General features: G+C 29.9%; 1 protein-coding gene and 1 non-coding gene across 3 annotated transcripts; one reads left to right on the forward strand and one right to left on the reverse strand.

Annotated features, from left to right (window-relative positions):
* Positions 1–6,075: 6,075 nt before the first annotated feature.
* Positions 6,076–6,147, forward strand: TRNAW-CCA. Its single transcript has one exon. It is a non-coding gene; the product is annotated as a tRNA-Trp (tRNA).
* Positions 6,148–8,603: 2,456 nt separating this feature from the next.
* LOC124941910 (probable ribose-5-phosphate isomerase 4, chloroplastic) lies at positions 8,604–10,629 on the reverse strand. Of its 2 annotated transcripts, none has more exons than XR_007099649.1 (8): positions 10,478–10,629; positions 10,077–10,146; positions 9,848–9,952; positions 9,656–9,751; positions 9,507–9,563; positions 9,306–9,423; positions 9,145–9,216; positions 8,604–8,911 (listed from the first exon to the last, which is right to left on the reverse strand). XR_007099649.1 is itself a non-coding variant. In XM_047482290.1 (8 exons), the coding sequence occupies exons 1-8, from the start codon at positions 10,579–10,581 to the stop codon at positions 8,842–8,844; spliced, it is 687 nt and encodes a 228-aa protein (XP_047338246.1). In that variant the 5' UTR covers positions 10,582–10,629; the 3' UTR covers positions 8,604–8,841. The 2 variants fall into 2 exon arrangements, 1 of the variants encoding a protein (XP_047338246.1); XM_047482290.1 differs by having other exon boundaries at positions 9,145–9,211.
* Between the last annotated feature and the right edge of the window lie 8,398 nt (positions 10,630–19,027).

Below are 19,027 nucleotides of genomic sequence, written 5' to 3' on the forward strand. Positions count from 1 at the left end.
AATTAGCTTATCCACTTAAGCTATGTATCATGTGTTTGACTTAACTTGTCTACTTAAGCTAAGTATCATGTGTTTGATTTAACTTTTCCACTTAGGCTAAGTATCTAATGTGTTTAACTTGTCAGCTTAAACTAAAATCTTTTACGTTTGACTTAACTTGTCCACTTAAGTTAGGTACTTAGCGTTTTTGCCTTCTCACGTTTTGGTGACGTCATATCAAAACATCTTCAGAAATCGGTTCAGTACAATATTGTCTCTTTGACTATTCAAAAGGAGACCAATCGTTGGTGCATTTTTTTGATACAAAGTTTATCAATTAAGAATTCGAACTCTAGTACGAGCGATATCGTCAATATTAATATTCGAAGTTTACGTCAAGCTAATTTTTTAACCACGTACCATGAGGTTAGATCTCACTTCTCTTCTAGAAGTTATGCACTATGAACTCTAGGACTCAAAGTGTTTTTCCTTAAACATACTAGGGATATATCTGATAGATTTGACACACTTTTTTTTGCGTTTAGTAAACTCGACAAAAGTCTTGGCGAACAATAAGTGGTGATTTTCAATATCTCAACTATAATGAGTGCCATATTACCATCTCTTTTCCTATGAACGTGGTATATCTTATAAAATTAATACACTTTTGTTCTTGCGTTTAACAATCTGAACAAGAGTCTAGGGTGAACAACAAGTGGTGATTTCAAGACTTTCAAGCGAGTTCAATCGGATAATATTCTATTCGAATTTCAAGAGTTACTTTGGCTCCTTTGGAGATAGTCAAGGAATTGACATTTTCTTATCCTTACTTGTTTTTTAAATCTCCATTTCACTCTTTGTGTTCCTTTCTTTATCCATCATTCGCTAGAAGGATTAAAATGTATAGACTTGTCTTAATGTGATTATAATCAATCGTGTGAAAGTATTTGATCGTTTTTAATGCCCCTAGTTTCGATGTTGAGATTTGACGTTTGACTTGGTCGATGTTATGTTTTTATCTAAGCTAAATTTTTTGATGAATGTTATTGACCCACTTGGGTTAGCTTTCTACCTAATTTAAAAGTACACTAATGGGAACCCTGGGTTGTGGTGTATTATTTTAATGAGACTAAAATTTGGAAAATTGATTAGTGAATGGTAAGGAATCTATGTAATTGACAATTATGTGGTTGGAAAGCTCTTGATTATAGGGGGTCGAGTGGAATTCTTATGGCATGAAATGAAGACATGTATGAGAAAATAAATGTTAATTTGGGTAGATACTCGGTTAACGTTTAACTAAGAAATTGGGAGGATAATCTACGTTGGGTAATTTATGTGGTGTATTAGGCTAGTTTTTTCACAATTTAAAATGAGTTTTTTTAATGAGATGAAGAGCGTGGTTAGTCTTTGAGACTTACCAATTGTTTTTGCGGGCCACATGAACGAAGTTAGATCCCCGTATAAAAAAAATGGGTTAATAGGCCTAGTAGCTTAATGCACGAGTTCTTAGAGATAATTGAAGACTTTGAACTTGTCGACTTGTCTTTGGAAGGTGGTCAATCACCTTTAGCATATGTAATGACAATGGGGTCACGCTCATTCTTGTATCGATATATTATTAATTAGTGAATTAATGTGTTGAGGAGTTTCTAATATATTTCAAAAGGTCATTCTATGTAGTTGTTGAGATTACCGACCGACCTTGATAGAACGTCTATTGATGGTGATGATATTTCGACTCTTTAGATTTGAAAATACATGGTTGATTAATGAATACTTTATACCGCATGTGCAATCATGGTGGGTGAGCCAAACATCAGTTGGTTCTCTATCAAATACTTTTTTATGAACTTAATGAATCTATGTAAGCTACTCAAAAGTTGATTCATAGGGGACCGTGCAATATTTATTACTTACATAATGAAATTAATGTCATTGATGGGGCTAAGAAGATTCGTGAACTCTCTGTAGAGGAGGTTAGTTCTGATCGGATTCACATCGTTAGAAAGTTGCTCGCTATGTGTAAGGAGGAAAAAATTGGGACACGCCAACGTAGTAAAACTACACGATTAAGAGTCGGGGATAAAAATACCAAATTTTCAATGAGATCTCTAATGTGCGAGCAAAAATAATGTGATTAATTTGATCTCGGTTGAGGGGGAGTTCATAATAGTGAACCAGAAATCTCTAGAAGTATTGTCAAGTTCTATAAGGATTTGTCTAAGGAGTCATTTAAGGTCAAACCTAAATTGATTGATATTACTTTTGATTAAATTAGTGAATGGTAAGGAATCTATGTAATTGACAATTATGTGGTTGGAAAGCTCTTGATTATAGGGGGTCGAGTGGAATTCTTATGGCATGAAATGAAGACATGTATGAGAAAATAAATGTTAATTTGGGTAGATACTCGGTTAACGTTTAACTAAGAAATTGGGAGGATAATCTACGTTGGGTAATTTATGTGGTGTATTAGGCTAGTTTTTTCACAATTTAAAATGAGTTTTTTTAATGAGATGAAGAGCGTGGTTAGTCTTTGAGACTTACCAATTGTTTTTGCGGGCCACATGAACGAAGTTAGATCCCCGTATAAAAAAAATGGGTTAATAGGCCTAGTAGCTTAATGCACGAGTTCTTAGAGACAATTGAAGACTTTGAACTTGTCGACTTGTCTTTGGAAGGTGGTCAATCACCTTTAGCATATGTAATGACAATGGGGTCACGCTCATTCTTGTATCGATATATTATTAATTAGTGAATTAATGTGTTGAGGAGTTTCTAATATATTTCAAAAGGTCATTCTATGTAGTTGTTGAGATTACCGACCGACCTTGATAGAACGTCTATTGATGGTGATGATATTTCGACTCTTTAGATTTGAAAATACATGGTTGATTAATGAATACTTTATACCGCATGTGCAATCATGGTGGGTGAGCCAAACATCAGTTGGTTCTCTATCAAATACTTTTTTATGAACTTAATGAATCTATGTAAGCTACTCAAAAGTTGATTCATAGGGGACCGTGCAATATTTATTACTTACATAATGAAATTAATGTCATTGATGGGGCTAAGAAGATTCGTGAACTCTCTGTAGAGGAGGTTAGTTCTGATCGGATTCACATCGTTAGAAAGTTGCTCGCTATGTGTAAGGAGGAAAAAATTGGGACACGCCAACGTAGTAAAACTACACGATTAAGAGTCGGGGATAAAAATACCAAATTTTCAATGAGATCTCTAATGTGCGAGCAAAAATAATGTGATTAATTTGATCTCGGTTGAGGGGGAGTTCATAATAGTGAACCAGAAATCTCTAGAAGTATTGTCAAGTTCTATAAGGATTTGTCTAAGGAGTCATTTAAGGTCAAACCTAAATTGATTGATATTACTTTTGATTAAATTAGTACAGTGCAAAAAGATATGTTAAAAGCTCATTTTTCGACGGAGGAGGTTGAGGAGACCATTAAGAGGTGCAAAAGTGATAAAACATCAAGATGCAACGAGTTTACTTTGGTTTTTTTAAAGAAGTCATGACATTTCCTTAAAATTGGAATTATGAAAGCAATTGATCATTTTTTTTTTAATATCATTTGACAAAAGTTGGAACTTTACTTTGATATGACTCATTCATAAAGTTCTAGGGACGTAAAAAACTTTAGACACATTAGTCTCGTTTCGTCTTTCTATAAAATTGTCTAAAAATATTTGGCCAATAAATTGAGAAGGGTTTTAGAGATATCTTATTTCTTTCGAAAGGATTAATAAAAAAAATCAAGAGATAAACTATAACTCGCATGAAAGAAGGAAGTTTGAGCTTGATGCAAATGGCTAAAATATCTTTCGAATAATCCAGCCAAAGTAATAGGAATTATACTAGGATCAGTACAAATATAAATAATAAGTACGATTTAAAAAGTTTTTCTTATGTATAACTACAAAGTAACCAAATTGAGTAGATAATTTGTCAATCATTCATTGAATGATAAATTACTACAAATGAGGGGATATGCGATTTAAATAATGGAAAATCCAATATTTTAACATTGTATCTAGAATTACTGGAAAGGTGGAAACAAGACCAAATATAAATCAATAGTTCAAACCACACTCAAAGGTAGGACATTTCCCATTTTTATAGGAGCTTATGTACCAGAAACAATGGTATCTCCACTAAGCCACTACCTACCTATGAGTCACCGACTCATTCTTCAACAGGCACGCGGTCAGAGCCCCAGACTCCTCTCACTACTTGGGAGCTTACGGTTTCATATTCTATTTCACTCCCCGATGGAGGATTTTGGATCTGATAAAATACGATGAATTGAGACAATATTTTATAAATACGTAATTATCTTGAATATATTAACCAATTCTTTCTTTTCAAGGAATTTAGGCCAAAATATGAAATGAAAATAGATCAATTTTTTTTCATTCCCGAGGAAGTACATCTCTTACCCGGATATTTTTTGATAATGGTACCGAACAATAGTATGATTAAAGTAGATACACAAATTACTTTAAATACAAAAAATCGGTTCAAGAACGTAAGGTGACCCTACTTTTTAAGAGTAAGAAGGAGTAGAGAAAATGTCTCGAACCAATGTTCGAGTACCAGGCGCTACGGTGCTAAAGTAACCAATGCCCTACTCCAAGGAAGACGGTCATATCCAGTAATAAGATGACGTTTATTAAATGTCGTCAAATCTATGATGCTGTATTAATAGTCAATGAGTATATCGACTCGGCTAATTTAGGATGCGACAAATGTGTTTTTGTCAAGTTAGGCATCGAAAATAATTATGATCACAATTGGAAGATTTTTTTTTAATATAATGAATAGAATGTGAATGAGTGTGAATTGGATTGGTTGGATTTTGCCTATTGATGGTTATGTTTTTTTTATCATTGACAAATACACAATTGATAGTCATATTATTACATTAAGTTATTTTTTAAAATTAATTTTAGTTGTAATATCATTATAATTAAATACAATATTTTTTTTATGAAGAAATAATTTCTAATCTCATTAAAATTATTTAATAATAATTTTTTTAAGCATTTTAGAATCAACTTGTATATCATATCATACGAAAAATATAAAAGTTAATGATAAAATATAGTCTCTACAAGTCATTATAGGATAACATAAATCTAAAGTAAAATTTTTTTATCATCATTGTTTAATTATATTTTATTGCATAAATTAAGTTTGTATTAAAACGTGGGAATTAAAATTTATTTTAACGTGATAAGGGTGGGTCAAATACTATTAAAACAAACTACTCAGAATATGCATTTAGACGTTTAAATTCTTAAAAACTAAAAAAATATGATAAAATTTTGATTATGTACTCTTAATAAAACTCAATGTTATGTAAGACACTTTTTATTTTGTTCTCTATTTATAGTTTATTTTACAAAATTTATCTAACATTTTGTAATTCGAGTAAGATATAACTTGAAAGAAGAAAGTAGAGAAAGTTTTAAATATTTTTTTTAAAAAGACAAATTAATTTATAGATTTTTTTTTTCCAAACTCTCTCTTCAAAATATTTTGCTATAAAATCATTTAGACATTAATGGTGCATTTTTTAAATATGAATGTGTTCATTTGGATAATTATTATAACTTATAATTATCAAAATAGTATTAAATATTATAACTATGATGAAATGCATTTCATTTCATTGTTATCGATTTATTAATTCATATTATGACACGATGTAAAGGTAACATACAAGGGTTAATTTATAAAACAAACAAATCTGGTTAAAAAATTAAGCTCAAAGTTATAAAAAATTAAAATTGTAAAACAAATTCGTCCACTCAAAAAATGGGTTCCAAAAATTTGTTCGTGTAAATTAATTAATATTGAATACCGTCACTTTGAAACCTATAATTTCGAATCACTTATATAACTAATTTTTTTGGCATCTACCTCTTGTTGATTCGGGTTAGGTATTATATCCAATTACTTATATTAAAGATTGTGAAATAAATAATGCTTAATAAAAAATATATTAAATTGTATTTCCTGAGTAAAATGATATTGATAATGAATATTCAAAATTTACATAAATTTCAAAAGGATCTGTGGCGCAATGGTAGCGCGTCTGACTCCAGATTAGAAGGTTGCGTGTTCGATTCACGTCAGGTTCAAATATTTTTATTTTTTTGTCTTTTAAATGATCTCCGTCGAGTAACAATTTTGTGTTAAATCGATGACTTGTGTAATGAAACTAATGTCATTGACGGAGCTAAGGAGATTCGTAAATTGATACCTCGACAAATATCTTTTTCATACATGACATCCTTCTAATATGTCACTATGATTGTTATTACCAACTTTCTACCCTTACTTTCGATAATTTTTTTTATTAAAATAGAAGTGATGAGTGTTATAATGAAATAAGATATTAGAATGAGAATAATAATAATAACAGAAGAGTGTCTTTTTCACCCTCTTTTTCATGTGACCGGTGTATATATGATAATATCGATACACTTTTGTTTTTGCGTTTAACAATTTGGACAAAAGTTAGGGTAAATAATAAATTGTGATTTCAATATCTCTACCAACACATTATTGTTTAATACAAGTTTTCGTATTTTCCTACTTTTTTAGAGGCCTTGAGTTCTCACGCATAACCTCCATTAGTGATGAAACGCTTCGGTTGACAACAACGGTTATGAGTTTTGGTATTTTGGCTTTTCCATGAATTTTTCCAACAAGTTTTCGAGCGCTCTGTAAGATTTTTGAGCTAGTTCAATCGGATAGTACTCTATTTGAATTTCAAGATTTACTTTGGCTCCTTTTAAAATAGTCAAAAAACAATTGAATTTTTTTTATCCTTGTTTTCTAAATTCTTGTTTCACTCTTCGTGTTCCTTTTTTTATCCATCAATTGTTAAAGGGATTAAAAGGTCTACACTTGTCTCAAAGTGATCATAATCAATCTTGTGAAATCATTTAATCTTTTTCAATGCCCCTAGTTTTGATGTTGAGCTTTGATATTTGACCTGGTAAAGATTAGGTTTTTATCTAAGCTAAAAGTATCGATGAATGTCATTGACCCACTTGGGTTAGCTTTCTACCCAGACCCTACTTAATACTCCTTAGTATTCTCTCAGGCTTGTCCACCTTCAAGACCTATTGAATCGACTTATGAATACATTGACAAGATCTTCAATAGTATAGTGTTGACATATGTTTGACGCAAATACCACTCAAGTGTCACTTCTTCAAGATACCAAGGGAACAATTGCAATACCGTGGGCTCTCCAAGTTGCAATGACATGATGTTTGTCAAGTACATGTTCATATAGGCTGTTGGATATTTATTCTCTACACACTTTGTCAAATATGGTAATTTCAGTCTGTGAGGGACGACTCTCTTAGATTCCTCTAACCCAAATTTCAACTCTCAACTATGTGTGTTGACTTTCTTTTAACTAGGGCATCAATTTGTGTTTTCATTTCAATCTAAAAAGTTTGAGTTGCGCTAGTTCAATGCTCTGACTAGCTAGTTGTACCGATGGTGTTGGGATGAGTAGTGGCAATGTAGCTTGTGCTCCAGCAGGTAAAGAGATTTACGTTTTTAGAGTTTGTTTAGTTGTGGTACTTGTATTCCATCCTTGGGGCATGCCTTGTATTGTCGGTTCTTTTTTTTTTCTTCAGTCGTGACTTTCTTCCCCTCTTGGATATGCTATAACCTCAATATATCTCGAGCGACTTCCCAAGCTTCCTCGTCATCTTAGGCGTACCATGATTCTATAGTGCCTTATCTTTGGGATCATGTGTCATACGAGTATACATTGGGCTCAAGTGGGTTAGTGTGTCTGTTATAGGCCTAGAATTGTTTGGCTAGTGGGTGGATTAAGTAACTGCATGCCTTGTGCAGAATTGTTTGGCTAGTGGGTGGATTAAGTAACTGCATGCCTTGTGCAGTCCAGTAACAAAGACATCTTTTCATCGAGACTATCTACCTGGATCGCCGAGATAATGTCAAATGAAGTTTTCTCTTCCACCATTGGTCTCCTTCAGACATTAAAAGAAATTAAAAAAATAGTAAATTGTTGATTTTAGCTGTTGTCATTTTTTAATTCTCACTTTTTTTTTTTTTTTGTAATTTTTGGTGATCTCAATATGTCTTGCCCGGTTGCTCCATTTTGGCCTTCCTTTGAGGAAATAAGGCTTAAAATTCATGATGTAAATATCATTATTTAATTTTTTTATGCCTTCAGATAATCTTTTATTACCTTTTCTCTTTATTTTCATTAATTCCTGTAAAAAAAATTAAAATTAATATATTTATTTTATTTAATCTATTTATATGCATAAATAAACTAATATTCATATAATTAAATCTATTTAATTTTACTAACACATATAAAATAAAATAACATTAATAATAGATTAAATTATTTAAACCCGTATATGATTTAAAAAAAAAAACATATTTTTTATTATACTTTTTAATTTTTTTTTACTCTTTTTTTTTAGATTCAAGATTTATTTATTTAAAAGTATAAATTGCAGTATATATGTGATTAAAAAATATGTCTGACATGTTAATTTGGAGCCATTAAGTTACCAATATAGTAGAAAAATGGACCTCATTGAAAAAGAAATATTTATGCATTTTACTGATTCTGCTGAAAAATGATTGTTATATTATTGACCATTTTGTACAGGCTCAACAATCAACATACTGTAACAAACTATATAAATTTCACAAGAAAATTTATAAGAACTATGAAGAAACAAATCATAGAGATTCCATGGTCAAGAATGTGGCATTTCTCAAGGACCTTTTTCCCAATGATCTTAGCCAAAAGGCCGATAAAGGTATGTTCATTTCTCAATATTTTGAGAATTTTCCACAAAGGAAACACCATCTTGTGAAGCAATTACCGCTGTGCATCTGCAATTACAAAATTTATGTAAAACTAACAAAGGCAGGCACTTCATATAATTCTGTTTAACCTCATCATCTATGTACAACGACGAAACAAACATTTATACAGACACAAACGAGATCCCAAACACGAGGTCCTAAAGAAAACAACCCAAATCCTAGAATTCTGAAAAACTAATAAAACTATTCAATTATGCAAATTCCTCATTTACTCTTACAAATGGAATTAGAAAACTTACGGGATCTTACAAATGATTCCATGGTCGATTACCCCTCCAATATTCTCAAGGCTTCTAGCTACTTCAGCTGCACTTGAAAACATAGCAACTTTATAATAACAAGAAAATGTAGAAGAAAAAACAAACAAAAAATTGAAGTCATAGTAATGATTTAATAATACCAAGGCTTAGTATTGGTGAAGTAAATATGACATCCAGAATATTATGTCCTTCTTTAGTCAACAAAGGGAAATCACCTCCTGTCGGTCCTGCATGTCCTATCGAAGATCTCCTCCAGACCTTCAATTACTAAATAACACATTCTAACACAATGCTCCGATAAGTCATCAATCTTAGACTTGTATATATTTATATATACATACCTCGGCATCACCCAAAAATAAGTCATCAATCTCTTCAGCAGGTTCCATCCAGTTAAACTAATATCAAGATTAGAAAGAATACAAATGTATTATAGCAACCCCCATGTTGCAATAAACCTATTCCAGTTTATGATCAATTTTGCACTTACAGAATGGACTAAAACAGGAACTGAACCCTCCAACTCATCTTTGTACTGTTTTTCAGTGACAATGAAGGCAAGTTTTTTTGCTGCATTGACTATGTTCTGCAACCATATATCGAAAATTAAATTCAGTCATACAATACAGATCCAGTAACATAAACAATAAGTGTTTCTTCATTGAATAATGATTAGAATAACCTTCTCTTGAATTAATGACTCTTCTCCTTGCAACTTGCGATGACCAATAACAGCAACAAGTGTTTCCTCCTCTATGATATCAGCGTCATTGAATGCAAAATCAATCTACAAGTTTAAGAACTCAATACATTATACGATAGTATGAATTCCTGAAGAATGTACAAATATTTTACAACTAACATTATTTGTTTTAAAAGTTGAATAAAGGACACTCAGAAACCATACAAACCAGAGATGTATCTTCATAACAATCCAGTGGAATTCCTGCCTTCGCTGCTTCACTAGCACTACTAATAGATCTGCATTCGCGCCAATAACATATGGTCTCCATCATTATAATGCGGGTTTTAGCCACATGCAAGACAAATATCAAGAGCTTCTAGATTGAGACGAATAACAAGGAGAATTGAATTTGAAACTTAATATAAGAATCAGTTATGTCATTTTCTTTTTCTCCTTAATTCTATGTATCAAGGAAGTAAAACTACTACAAAGATTGCCTTAGTTATCAACAATCAATAACCTTAATGGTAAATAGGACCTTAAGAACTGAAAGATTATGTATAGCAAAATAAACACTATTCTTTCCATTTTTAACCCTTTTTTTGCACCTTGAAGAAGAGAACTCACGTTGGTATCCCCACTATATCTTTGATGGCACCAGAGCGAAGCTGCTGACCTAAGTATTGTATAGCCAAGAGTGAAGCATGACCAGAACCTAATCCAATCACCATGCCATTTTTTATGTATGTATCCACCTACAAAAAGTATCAACAACAGATTAGTCTTATTATTATGTTAAATTAGCCCATTAGTTGTTGAGTTGCCTTGAATTGTTTGTTACAAAGAAATAGAGTATTGAACAAAATGAAAGTTTATCTTTTTGGTTTATAATCTTGATTTTAATAAATAAGATTAACACAATAGAAAATCTAATATTTTGTGGTGTTGACCTAGTTAATGTTTATTTAGAGGTGCAAATTTTTAAAAAGTTGAAGTCTTTGCTTTGATAACTTCGCTTTCGTTATCTAACGAGTGTTGTCATAACCCTATACTATCATGAATGTAATCTTTGTTCTAATCTTCTCAATAATATATTCTCTCGTTTTGGTGCTAAGGTAACCAAGTTTTATCTTGGTGAACCACGTTAATAACATCTCGTATCTTTTTTTTATTGTTTACTCAATCATTTGTATTTTCGTTACAACATAAATTTCATTGATTTCAGCTATTTAATGTAAACCAAAGCACCTAGCATCATTTGATTATCTTACAAAATGTGATAACAAATTGTAGAGAGGCCAAATTCATATGAAATATAAGCACTAACTGAAAGCTTGCTTCATTTTCATCAGTTTGAGAATGGAAAGATTACATCGGGAAGGAGAAGGAACATACAGTGAACTTGGCGGCGGATTGAAGAACATCAACATTGGCGCTGCTGGTAAGACTACAGCTGATGGGTATTGCATGAATTTTCGATTTTTGAATTGGAGAAAACAGAAAAGGCAAGACCTTTGATCGAGTCAGACGAAACTGTCCATTAGGATGGCAGCTCGACGGAGTTGTTGCTATTGATAGAAGCATTCTTCCTTCTCTTTCTCTATCTCTCTGTCTGTGTGTGAGAAGTTTGGATAAGGAGAAACTGCAACAAAATTGGACACATGTTCAGTGTTTGGGTAGGATTTTCATGTCAAATGTTTTTTTTTCTAATTTCCCTCCTCATTTTTAACTTCTTTATTTTGTTTTAGAACTTATTTGAAAAAAAAAATTATATTATAAGATAGTATTATAATTAATTAAAATAAATGTATCAAATTATTGTTTTCAATTACACCATTGAGATTTACCTATGTAAAATTAATTAGTAAATAATACCGTATAGCGTCTACAAAATCAATAATTGATGATCTTGATATTAAATTGGATAAACAATTTATAAAAATAAAACTCTCATTAGAAATGATTCAACGATTCCGCGATATGTTGAAGATTTCTTCAAAGATGAACTCATTTAAGTTCTTGAACGATGAGTGTTGTAGTAGAACAAGCCGAACGAACTAATGAAACGATGTAGAAAGAATATCTACAAAAAATTCTGAGCGATAGTTAAAATTGTCCTTAGTCGAGGGTTGGTATGTAACGCCGAAAAATGTTTTGCTAAATGAAAATGGATGATTTATATATATGACCGAAATAGTGAGAAATTCATACAAATCATGAGAGGATACATGTAAGAGGTCATTCATATGAAAGAACAAATTAAGTAATTTTTATTGAAAAAATGAAAAATAACTCAAGATCCGAATATTTCTTCTCATTGTTAAGAATGGGACAGACACGGATTCGAGAAATTATCACCAACAACAAATGACCCATCGATGATTGAGAGTATTATTCGGACTATAAAAATTAAAAATTAAAAATTCAATATAGCTAAATAAGATGTCAAACCAAATAAAATGCAACATCAACTCAAACATGAATGATGAAAAAAAACAATACACACTCTATGCTAAAAAAGCTATTGGAAGGGCCAAACAAAATTTGATTTATCAACTTTTTAGCATTTATTTTTCTAGAAAGGGAAAGTCAACTTTAATTGCATTTTTTTTATTTATTTTTATTTTTTTTTATTTTTTTTTGATAAATCTCGACTTTTTTTAAACTTATAATTTAGGTTTATTTATTGTTAAAGTTAAACAAAATGAGATTTTGTCTTAACGGTTTCAAACGTCTCGCTGCGATTGGATTTAATTTTCCTTCTGGTATGTTAAAAAAAAAACGAAAGCTAAAAATAAATGTCTTAAGCCCTTTTGAATTAAGACATTTATAAATAAATAATATATAATTAAAGTCATTAATTTAAATACCAAATTTTTGTGATGATTTTGACTACTGATTTTAAATCTATTAAATTTGTTAGTTAAATTAGTTATATGAATGTTATATATATAAATTTAAAATGACACGTAGATAATAAATTAACGCGTTTAAAACTAAGACAAAATCTTGTTTTTGCATAATTTCAATAATAAGAATCCGCAAATGTGAAGTTACTAGAAAAAAAATCAAAATTTCAATTGATCCAAAAAATCTAATTTAATAATTCGTCTTTATTATTGATGATTTAAATATCAAATTATTTCAAGTTAGAATTCAAAAATGTTATAATAGAAGCATTCATTAGAAAATAAATGGTAATGAACGATCCTCTCTAGCGATCGGTTATAATACCAATTGATGTAAGGCTAATAATACCGATTGACTATAATACCAATCGGTATATCCTAATTAATACCGATTATACGCGGCAACTTTCCGCTCTTTTGCAAATGGCATATATCGATTGGTATTAAAACTAATCGGTATAAACAAAAAATATCTACGAAAAATGGGCAGCAATCTTGCCGCGTTTATTGAGTTATAGTGCCGATCGATATAAACACCAATCGGTATTGCTAAATAAATTAGCAAAACCCGAGAGCTCCTCTTCTTTCCCCATTTTCGAAATCTCCTGCGATGACGAAGGTTCTGCCGACCCCTGCTGCGACGACCGTCGACCCCTACTGATGCGACAAAGGTTCTGCCGACCCTATGCCCCCATCCGCTTCATCCCCATCTCCTTAAGGTACACATATATATATATATTGATTTGGATATATATGTTTATGTTTAAATTTAGATCTTGTATTGCCAAAACTGTAATTTTCCAGAGCAAGATACACATGTTGTTATTGCCTATGATAATGAAGAGGAGAACCTGTGGAGATTCTTGAGGAATTAACTTCAGTTAGGAATATTTATCCTCTTAGTATAATTTAATTTCAAAATTTGTTAGTCATTTTAATTAAACATAGAAAATAATACATTCTTTCTGTATTTCAACTGCATGTTATCTAGAATTCGGCTATCCATAACAAATAGTTGCAAACTGTAGAGAATGTGTAAGTATGGATAAATCCATTTTTTTGCAGGTGATGAAGCTGCTAAGAGTATTAAACCAAATTCAAACACTTCAAGTAAAGGATGTACACATTAATTCCCCAATTTTAGCTACAAAGAGTGTGTATTTTTATGAGATGTGTACTTTTATGGCTTATTATTGTAATCTTATGATCTCCAAACTGTCGTACTGATCTTTCTTTTTCATTTTTTATCATATATTTTTTTCGAATGCAACAAACATTGAGTGAGTCAAAGCACAGACAAGTAACTTTTAGAATCCTTGTATCAAGTAATGGGGACTCTCTTAGGTCTTTTTACATTTTCCCCAACATAAGCAACCACTATTCCACTTTTATGATATAAAACTTGCAAATTTGACTAATTTTCTTATGGGATACACTCCTTTAGTAGAAAAAATGGAATTAGATTGGAGTCAATTTTAATTCCTTGCAAGCTTGTTGAATTCACACTTGTATTTGTGGAATCGGTTAGTCTCTTAATTTGGATGTTTCTCGGTGGAGTAGAAGAAGTTGCCTTAATGGGAGGCCGAATCCTCTGCTACTAAAACCTCTGTTCCCTCTCACATGGAGGAGACAACAGACATTTAAAAAAAAAGTATAACTACAATTTTGCCCCTTCCTGCGAGAAGAAACAGGGGAGTAGAGACCTGTTAGTAGCAGGTAATCCTGTGTGCCTTAATGGAACTCTTGAGCTTTATGTATAATAATATTTTGTCACAAGTTGACATTCTTCCGTTATTGGAAACTGACAAATATGAAGTTGTTTTGTGTATTAGACACTATAGAAAATTGCTAAGGAACTTGCCTATAAAATGTGTCTGCCTTGTTCTATCTCGATCTTCCTTCCTCCATTTTGATGGTTGAGTCTGCTTTTTTTTTTTTTTTTTTTTTAATACTGATATTACCCTATATCGATTAGTTACATTCCAATCAATATTACCATATACCGATTGATTAGATTTTAATCGGCATGCCTTTAATTTGTAATACTGAGAGAGTTTTTAGCTTATACCGATTGATTAGATTTTAATCGGCATGCCTTTAATTTGTAATACTGAGAGAGTTTTTAGCGACCGGTGCCGATCGTATTAAATTCAATCGGTGAAGAGTAATACCGATTAGATTCGAGGTATTATCGAACGAAAAACCAATCAGTATTAAGACTTTTTTTAATTGATTTAAAAATTTAATCAAGAGACACTTTTAATTATAAAAAAAATAAATTATTATAATATAAAATTTTAAATAATATAATTTATTATTTTTAAATAATTTGTTATTTATTTAAATTTATAAAATAAATATTTTTAATATGTTATTTTAAAATTTTAAAATAAATTTATATATTATTTTGTATTTTTAATATATATATATATATATATTATTTTAAATATTTTATATTGTCCTTGTTAGTCCAAAATAATAAAACACTTTAAATAGTGATTGGAATTTGATATACTTTATTTTTTTTTTTTTTGTCAAATTTTAAATTTTAATATAAATAATAATATCACTTTATAATTTTAATTGATAATACATCATTTAACTCATATTTGCTTAGACTTTTTTTTGTTATACTATTTTGTTTTAAGAATGAGATGGTTATATATAACAAAACAAATAATTCAAGTTGTAAAAATATAAACAAATATGTCCACTAATATATATAAAAAGAGAGAAAAATATGTCTACCATCTAACATGAAAAAAAATATTAGCATTATATTTTTTCATCTGTTTAAATATAATATAAATTTACAAGGTTAGAGATATAAACAAATTTTGTTTAATATATTGATAAATTTAAGACTCTTACACAAGACAAGATCATTTCTTACATGAGATAAGATTTATATTTAACACAATTATGTACTTAAGTTGGATTTGAGATAAAAATAATTGATTTTAAAAGTTTGGGTGGAGACTCATGACTCGACAATATAGTGTAATAACTTCATTTTTCACATGATATTTGAGTCTTCATAAAAAAAACATTCACAAATATATATATATATATATATATATATATATATATTTAAAAGTTGGGATCAAAATTAATTTGGACATATTAGTGTCAAAACTTGTATCTCCAATCATGTATAAAATCTAGGAGTGTAATTGACCGAATCGAATGACTGGATTCAAAAACCGCTAAACTAAACACAGCGGTTTGATTTATTAAAGGTCGAAACAGTCAAATTTACCGAAAAAATCGATCATGTTTAAAATTTAAAAATATGCATAATTTGATTACATTTTGTAGTCACAACTAACATTTTTTTAATAATTAAGTTTTCAACCATACCATTCTAATATAGATAATGATATTTATTTTTTGAAATATATTTGGATTACAATTATTTTTTTAAATAAATATACATATATAGTTAATATTTATTTTTCAAAATATATTTGGATTATTTAGCAATAATATTTTTTCTGTCAACTGATCTAATAGAATCAATTAATAAACCAACCCGGTTTTATATTTTTTCAAATCGATTTCAACAGTCTTGTTGTGTATTTTGGTATACGAACGGACCGAACCGAACTAAATACATTCTAAATAAAACCTATACGAAAATTTATTAGCTCCAAAATTTAACGGTCTTTTGTGTGTGTTGGTACAAGCTCTATAACATCTTTGACAAGTTCTTGAACATGGGCTAATATGTTGTCAAAATTGTGCCTTTAAGTCGAGTTGGTAGGAACAAGATTGTGCATTACTTATTGTTAAAGACAATACACATGGACTTGTTGTCAATCATAGCAAGAAGATCAGACAACTTTTTGAGCCGTCCCTATAACCGCAAATTGTATGGCCGCAAATTGTAAGGATCACATACTATATCATATAATTAAGATGTATTCAAAATACTCCAATTACCTGTAATATTAATGGTTTTATATTATTATTGTGAAATGAGGGTGAAGTTAATATATTATAAATAATACTTTAATGGATATTTTTTGAGTTTGGGTTGTGATGACTTAGTGGTTTGCTCAAAATATTTATAGTCAATTACGGGTAACGTTATCTGGGTTTGGGACGTTACAAGTGATATTAGAGCCGACCCGATGATATGAACAAAGTGTCAGGGGAAACATCTCTTGAATCCTGCAGGAACAAAGTGTCACGTGAGCCACTTCTAAAGTCATAAGTGAGTCTGAGAATACAAATGTGATCACAATTAAAACAATTAAGACGTCATGTGACTAAGTTGGAGAGAATCTGATGTCACGCATCGAAAAATCAAAATCATAGTAAATATGAACTTATTATAAACGTGAGACTAATAAACTATAAATATTTTCATAAATATCTTTTTAGCTTTGATTGTGATGGTCTGATAGTCACGAGTTCAATTTTATTTACCCATTCTATATCTCATACTTGCATAACTTTACCAAACCTCATTGCCTCAAAATTATAGAAATCTCATGAAAGTAAAATATACTTTCATTATAATTTATTGTATCATTCCTTACTAGATCCTCTTCATTATGGTGTATCATTTACAGTGTTTGCTGCACTTATAATTTTTTCACATTTTAATTCAAAAATATTATTGCATTAGTCTTCCAAAATTTCAATTTGATCTTTATTCATGAATCAAAATACTTTTTTAGAATATAAAATAATATATCGGTAAATTATTATCCCAATATTATAAATTGTGATAATATTAATATTAATATTATTTTATTTTATTATATTAATTTTCTTATATTTTGATTATAATGTCTATTAATAAAAGTTCAATACAATATTTCTCTCATGGTATCAAAGTCTTTTATCGTTTTGAGTCAATTAGGTGATAGTCTTCTGCCTCCATTAATAGTTACCTTAGTCATTGATGAGAGCTCTAATAATTTATTCTTATACATTTAATAATGTCTTCATTTTTTTAAATATTTAGGTTGATTTAGTTGAATTAGATGGTTTATAAGAAGGTTGGTTTTATTATTATTCTTGGAGGAGAGGAAATCAGAAGTGAGTTTGTGAATCTTGATTTTATTAGTTTTGGTTATTGTTGAGAATAAAGAGGTCGAATTTGGTTTAGTTTTCTCTGTATTTGTAAATTTGGTTTGATTGGTCTTGGTTTGGTTGTTGAGAATAAGGAGTTGAATTTGGTTTGATTTTTCATTTTATTTGTGAATGATGGTTTAATGAGTTTAGTTTGGTTGTTGTGGGTTGTTGATTTTGGTTGGTCTGAATCGAAGAAGAGTTTCTGGGTGGATGATAAATGGATTGGGCATAAGAGAGAAGAGAAGGATTAAAAGAATATTAAGAATGAGGAGTACTTCTCGTTGTTTCTATTGTTGTTACCTATTAAATTCTTTAGTTATGTCGATTACTTACTGATATGGATTGTTGTTTTCTCTTTCTGACTAATAAACTCTTAATGCTTATTGTTGTTGCATCGTAAGTTTAAGAGAAAATGTTACAATATAAAATAATAAATTTATAAAATATTATCAATATTATAAATTATGATAATATTAATATTATATTATATTAGTTTCCTTATATGTTTTATATAATCAACATATAAGGAAACTAATATAATATAATATTAATATTATCATAATTTATAATATAGTGATAATATCTTATAATATATTATTTTATATTATAACATTCACTCTCAATCAAAACGCAACAACAATAAGTATTGAGAGTTTATCAGTTAGAAAACAAAAATAGTAATTCATATCAGTAAGTAATCGACATAATTAAAGAATTTCACAAGTAACAGTAGCAGAAACAACAAGAAGTACTCATTATTCTTAATCACATTCTCTCTTTTCTGCCCAACCCATTGATCATTCACTCAGAAAACAACTCTTATTTGATTCAGACTAACCAAAATTAACAATCCAAACAACCAAACCAAACTCATTAAACAATCCTTCACAAACACATGGAAAAACCAAATCAAATTCAACTCTATATTCTTAGAACAACCAAAATCAAGACCAATCAAACAAGTTTCACAAATACAGGGAAAAACAAACCAAATTCAACTTCTTATTCTTAAAAACAACCAAAACCAATCAAATGAAGTTTCACAAACTCACTTTCGATGTCCTCTCCTCCAAGACTAATAATAAAACCAATATTCTTCTAAACCATCTAATTCAACCAAATCAACCTAAATATCTAAAAGGAAAAGACATTATTAAAAATATAAGAATAAATTACTAGAGTC

Source organism: Impatiens glandulifera, chromosome 6 (assembly GCF_907164915.1).
Source record: "Impatiens glandulifera chromosome 6, dImpGla2.1, whole genome shotgun sequence".
NCBI classification, from domain to species: domain Eukaryota; kingdom Viridiplantae; phylum Streptophyta; class Magnoliopsida; order Ericales; family Balsaminaceae; genus Impatiens; species Impatiens glandulifera.

Bases quoted from the DNA above. Each gene is read 5' to 3' on its own strand.
- LOC124941910 (XM_047482290.1), bottom strand. From the start codon at position 10,581: ATGGTGATTGGATTAGGTTCTGGTCATGCTTCACTCTTGGCTATACAA. The intron at 9,953-10,076 runs GTTTGTATGGTT...TTAAACTTGTAG, and splicing joins GTTATGAAGATACATCTCTG to ATTGATTTTGCATTCAATGA. The intron at 9,564-9,655 runs GTAAGTGCAAAA...TCTTGATATTAG, and splicing joins TTCCTGTTTTAGTCCATTCT to TTTAACTGGATGGAACCTGC.